This window comes from Temnothorax curvispinosus, unplaced genomic scaffold (genome assembly GCF_003070985.1).
Source record: "Temnothorax curvispinosus isolate PA1 unplaced genomic scaffold, ASM307098v1 QBEX01011911.1, whole genome shotgun sequence".
Lineage (NCBI taxonomy): Eukaryota > Metazoa > Arthropoda > Insecta > Hymenoptera > Formicidae > Temnothorax > Temnothorax curvispinosus.
In genome coordinates this window covers 1-6,112 of record NW_020221691.1, presented here as the reverse complement: position 1 = coordinate 6,112, position 6,112 = coordinate 1, and the positions used below count along the sequence as shown (strand labels likewise).

At 35.8% G+C, this 6,112-nt stretch overlaps 1 protein-coding gene across 1 annotated transcript; it reads left to right on the top strand.

The window, feature by feature from the left end:
• Nucleotides 1–113: 113 nt before the first annotated feature.
• On the top strand, nucleotides 114–1,430 carry LOC112461966 (protein draper-like). The gene is made up of 5 exons (XM_025027442.1): nucleotides 114–264; nucleotides 366–542; nucleotides 654–764; nucleotides 870–1,109; nucleotides 1,188–1,430. The coding sequence occupies exons 1-5, from the start codon at nucleotides 114–116 to the stop codon at nucleotides 1,340–1,342; spliced, it is 834 nt and encodes a 277-aa protein (XP_024883210.1). The 3' UTR covers nucleotides 1,343–1,430.
• The last annotated feature ends 4,682 nt before the right edge of the window (nucleotides 1,431–6,112 follow it).

Here is a 6,112-nt window from a genome sequence, read left to right as displayed (position 1 = left end):
GAACGTGTTACTAAAAATTAACAGGCGATATATGTATAAAGTTTTATTTATAGTAAACTTTTCTATGTTATCGCGATAAATTCTTAAGTATCATCATTTTCTCCTTAGAAAATATGACTTGCAATCACGTTACCGGCGAGTACGTTTGCCGTACGGGATACCTGGGTCTCACCTGCGAACATCCGTGTCCGCTCAATCGTTACGGGCTAAATTGTTCGAATCATTGTCACTGTAAGAACGGCGGGGAATGTCATCACGTAACAGGCAAGTCGAGAGCTCGCAAGAGAATCTTCCTGAGATATACATTCGTCTAAATGCGTCTACTCTAATTCTTTTTATTATACCGAGGTGTATTTTCTAATCAGGTGTATGCCAATGTCGACCTGGCTGGCAAGGCGAGTACTGTCAAATACCCTGCGCGGAGGGCACTTACGGCGTTAATTGTACACAGCATTGCAAGTGTCAGAACGACGGTAAATGCAGGCTTAAGAATGGCCATTGTCAATGTCCGCCGGGATGGACCGGGACCATGTGTACCGAAAGTAGGTTTAGCTACCGAAAGCCGTAAACTGTTACTACCAGAAAGGAATGATGTACCAAACTATGTTATATATTGATAAATTATATTTAAATGCAACGCTTGCCAATTGCAGTTTGTCCCGAGGGGTACTACGGTCACCATTGTTTGGAGATTTGCGAATGTAAAAACGAATTCTTCAGGTGCCATTCAGTCGAGGGTTGTATTTGCAGGCAAGGGTATACAGGTACTTAGAGTACATTTAAAAAAAATAATAATAATTCTGCATGAAGAATTGAGGTTTTTTCGGAATCGTACAGTGACTTAATGAGACTGAGAAATTATTCTGTAGGTGAGAATTGCGACGAACAACTGTTCTCCCGTAATATCCAAGAGAAAAATGACGGAAGATATAAGTATATCGGAGGCGTACTTGCGATTATTGTTATAATTGGCGCTTTGTTAGCTGCATGGAGGTATCGTCGTCGTAGAATGGCTGTCAAAAACGAGATGGCTCAAGTGCGATACACGGCTAAGTCTGAGAAGGATAAATTCGACATAAGTAGCTGTACCGACGAAGACGATTCCAAAGGTATGACATGTTTAAACGACAAAATAAAGACAATTTTGCACGACAATTACATCAACTTATATAGATGTTACTACTCAGGAACGTTCGGTCAGCGATACTACCTGCAGAAGAAGGACGACCATGTAAAAAATCCAAACTTGAATGTGTATCACAACGTGATAAGCGGCATGAACGACAAAAGAGTCGAGCATATCTATGACGAGGTTAAGCAGCCGCCGCTAATGGCCGGATGATAAGACAATATTCCGAGTCGGACGCCAAATTTTTTTATGATAAAGTATTCTGTTATTTTAATAGGCATAATATAAAAAAAATTAAATATCATGGTAAACATAATTTTTTGTGCTCATTAACAAGTTCTTTTACATTAAATATTTTATTATTCTGTTAAGTACGATAGAAGAATTAAATTACATATTTATGTGAGAAAGGATTAAATTTAATATGTATAAATTCACGCTCACTTGGCACGATGTCTGATATCACTACTTTTATAGCAAAAATAGATTAAAACAATAATGTTTCAGTCGCGCAATAGCTATACGCACAATAGGGCGCGAACACTTGGCGCCCTTTTCTTAACTTTTTTAAAAAGGTGATTTTATGGTATATGGTCGATGAATTTTATTTGTGAAATATTGGTAGGAATGTAAGGTGTGACACGTGACACCTTTATCATTGTCTGATTTGATCATGTTTTGTAAAAGTCTGGACCTGCAGTTCTTATTAATCTCATAGCGACTTTTTATGGCGTACGACGTATTTTCTCTGTATATCGTCAATGTTTAATATTAAATATTTTTCAAATAAATCAACGCGAGTTTTTCTTCTTTCCAACCTTTACATCTACAACTGTACAAAGATTTAAGGTTTGTTATTGTGTTCAAAGTTTTATTAAAAGGTTGGTTAGATTTACATTTGATCTTTGTGCCGCATTTTTTGTGTTAGCATGAATTATTCAGAAAAACATAATTAATAACAATATTAATAATAGATTAATAAAATACTATGTTTTTAAAATGTTTTAAATTATAATTAGAAAATAGCAAGAATTTAATTATGCATCCGTAGAGACACTAGAAGATAATAAAAGTTAATAGAAGAATAAACTTGGATAATAAGATAGGCGAAACTCAGGTTTCACACCTGAGAGAGCATGCCTAATATTAAAGAATACATAACAATGTTGAAATGAACGTATTTCTCGAGAGTTGATCAGTGTCGTCCGTCGCGCATTTCGGAGCTTCGACTTTTTCACCGAGCGCCCAAGCGATAAAAAGTTTTAGAATGTTGGTATTAAAGTGCGATCGACGAGAAAAAAGAGGTCCGAAAAGCCGCGCGAGGCACTTAATAATTTTTAAAAAATATCGTTAAGTAACATACGCGACAGAAATCCATGAACGAATCCATACCGAATCCATAACTTTGAAAAACACGAGATATCGTATATTAAACGCGCACACCGTACATTGTTACTTGTAACAATTTAAATATTTCGTTGCGTGACGTAGTAACAATTCGGGCAGCTCGAGCGTTTAATTCCTTTGTTTATCCCGCGGGCCGCGGCGCGCGGCGCGAAGGCCGTGTACATGAAGTCGCGCGCCCTATATACCCCTACGCTTGCATGCCATTCTTCTAGCTTCCGGCGACGTCCCAGCTCACGTTCCCTGTTGGCGGGTGAACAATCCGACGCTTGGCGAATTCTGCTTCGCAATGATAGGAAGAGCCGACATCGAAGGATCAAAAAGCGACATCGCTATGAACGCTTGGCCGCCACAAGCCAGTTATCCCTGTGGTAACTTTTCTGACACCTTTTGCTGAAAACTCTTCAAGCCAAAAGGATTGATAGGCCGTGCTTTCGCAGTCTCTATGCGTACTGAACATCGAGATCAAGCCAGCTTTTGCCATTTTGCTCTACGCGAGGTTTCTGTCCTCGCTGAACTGGCCTTAGGACGACACTCGAGCGAAGAAATAGCGGCGCGAGCGACTCGGGTTCAATATGCCACCGCAATTAATAATTAGCTAGACTACATCAGATAGAATTCATAGAATACTTGATATGCGTTTTGTATGACATTAAATATTTTCAGCGATTAATGTGTGCCGGCATACGGAATTTGCTGTGCTTATTTTCGAAGTGTAAAGCTTAATATCGTGCAGTGTTTGCCAGCTTCATATTACCACTTCACGCGTATTCTTTTTATCAACGTCAAATATTTCAAAAGCGTGACCTCTGGGAAGGTAACCCCGCATTTGTTGAATTTTGAGTTTTCTTTTAGCCGTACCCCCCATATTGAATTACAATTGTGCTAATTTTTGCCGCAAATACGGAAACAATATTTTGAACTGTATTCAAGAAAACTAAGAAATATAAAGTTTTGTTAGCTCAGCACTATTTCCAGATTGAATTTTTTGTAGTAAAAAAATGCTAATCTGAGTCATGTTGTACCGTTGAAAAAACATTGATATATTTATTCATTTAGTAGAAAAAAATTAAAAAATAAATATAACAAGACTAAACAAAAAGATACTAACTTAATACCACGTTGTGCCATTGGAATAATATCGATATATAATCTATCTATTTATTAGAAAAAAGTCGAAAAGTAAACATAACAAAAATTTGACATTTTTAAATTATTAAAAGTTATGCTGTCAACGTTTTTTTATTTTCTACCCCTCTTGTTGAATTTTTTCAACTCTCTTAATTCTTTTGTACTTGTTTCGATTGTCGCTCGATTGTTTCGCTTAGCATAACTCAACGCAATTTACACAATTAGTAGATTAGAGTAACTCCGGTATTTACGCCGCGCGGGGTTTTACGCCGCAAATGTTAGAAAAAATAGAAGGAATAAAGGTACTTGCTCGCAATTATTCTGTTATGTGCCTTTATGCCATATTAATATTGTGTTGTAATTTCAGTTCTTTACTGTTAACATTAACTGTCGTGAGTTGAATCGATTTCTCGTCGTAGTAAGAAGCGCAATCTTGTGTTACGACTTACGTAAAATGATTACTGTAGAAAATGTAAAAGGTATAATGGTTATTTTATGATACATAAGTGTAGAGGGATAGTAAATGATGGAATACAGCAAAATACAAGTGCATAACTCTTGTATTTTTTGTTTAACTTAATATCTCGTATATCCTTCCTGTTTAGAATATACAACGGCAAGTTAGCATGCGGGATTTATGTCATAGTGGAGACACTTTGTAAAACTCGAAATCTCCTATGTGTTCTTTTTCCTTCTTTTTTTGGATCGTATAACAATAGTTTTTAATGCATCTATCGCTCTTCTAATTTCCTTTTAAAATTTTTCAGTTTTATAATTTGTCTATCATTCTTACATCTTAATAAACTTATTCTTACACACATTTTACAACTTAAATTATGACATTTTATTGCCTTATTTATAAACATTATTTGTAATTTTTTATAAAGCGTATATTTTACCTATGAATGTCATATAATCTCTCTAGGATATATTGCAAAAATGCAAGAGTTTCTAAAAGTTCTTTTTATTAAATATAAAAAATGAATATTTTTTATTAAATACAAAGAATGAATATTTTATATTTATATTTTTTTATATTAGTAAACATGGTAAATAGTACTCGATAAATTCAAAAATGTCAAATTTCTGTTTTACCTTTTCCCTTATGATTGACTTTTTTATTAACACCTTGAATTATGGCTATTGTTTTTTTTGTGTTCTTTTATCAGCACAATATAGCATGTACAACTCGTAGAAATACAATAAATTGTATTATAACCATGTTTGATAATTGTTATATTTATTTTTCGATTTTTTTCTAGTAATGGATATATTCAACACAAAGCTCAGATTAGCATCTTTTTAACACAAACAAAAAAATTGAGCTTAATCGGGGAAATAGTACGGTGCTAAAAATTTTATATTTTTCAATTTTCTTGATTATAATTCTAAATATTGTTCTGGTATTTGTTACAAAAATTAGCAAAATTACAGTCAAATGCAGCACAGTTAAAAAAAAACTCTAAATTCAACAAGTGTGGGACTAACAGAGATTTTGCTTTTTGTTATTTTTTAAAATATGCGCTTAGCTGTCAAGATGAGGTTTGCCACAAAACAGCAAAAAATGTAGAACAATCTATGTATAGTACAATTAATAAAAATATAAAATTAAAAAAATGCGGGTCTAACTTCACAGAAAGAGTGCTCCTGATGAGCTCAAGTGCGTGTCTTCGTGTCCGGAGCGGGCCCTCTTTGCGGCTGGCTCATTCTACGGGACAGTAGACGTGTTTGATTCGAGATCGAGTAATAAGCCGATTTACCAGTACCGACCCCACACTGAATACGTGACTCAGTTGGCCATGAACACGGAATACATCCTGTCCGCCAGCGGAGACAAGACGGTATCCGTTTGGGACCAGAGAGCCGGACGGACCATGAAGTCTATCCCAGTAATGTCATCTTGTAGTTTTAAGGGGATGCTGGAGTCACGGGCGAACTCGATCAGCGTCGATAAAGAAGTGCTCACCGATTCTTACATATACATACAGAGCGCAGGCAAACTCGACCAGCGTCGATAAAGAAGTGCTCACCGATTCTTACACATACATACAGAACGCAGAGTTTTTGGCTGAAATCGGGGAGACGCGTAACATGTGCATATGAAATTTTCTAACATACTTTTCTCTTATACTAAAGCTCGCAGCTCATTTCTGCAAGCACAGGATTCTTCTTTATTGTATTTCCGTGACGGCAAGGTTTTTGTATACGTACACAGTCTAAAACTTTTATCTGCAGCAAATGTTGTCATGAGTCGACCGCAGAATCAAAAATAAAAATGTAATTTTCTAATTTTTTTTCGTTTTTCATACGCAATTGGTGCCTGCCGTCTTCGTTATCGTCCATACTTTAATTCTGGACAAAAAATTTGTAATTCGGTGAAATCAATCAAAAGATTTGTGTGTCTGAAAATTTCGTGGTAAAACAGACCTGTCTCCAGCATCCCCTTAA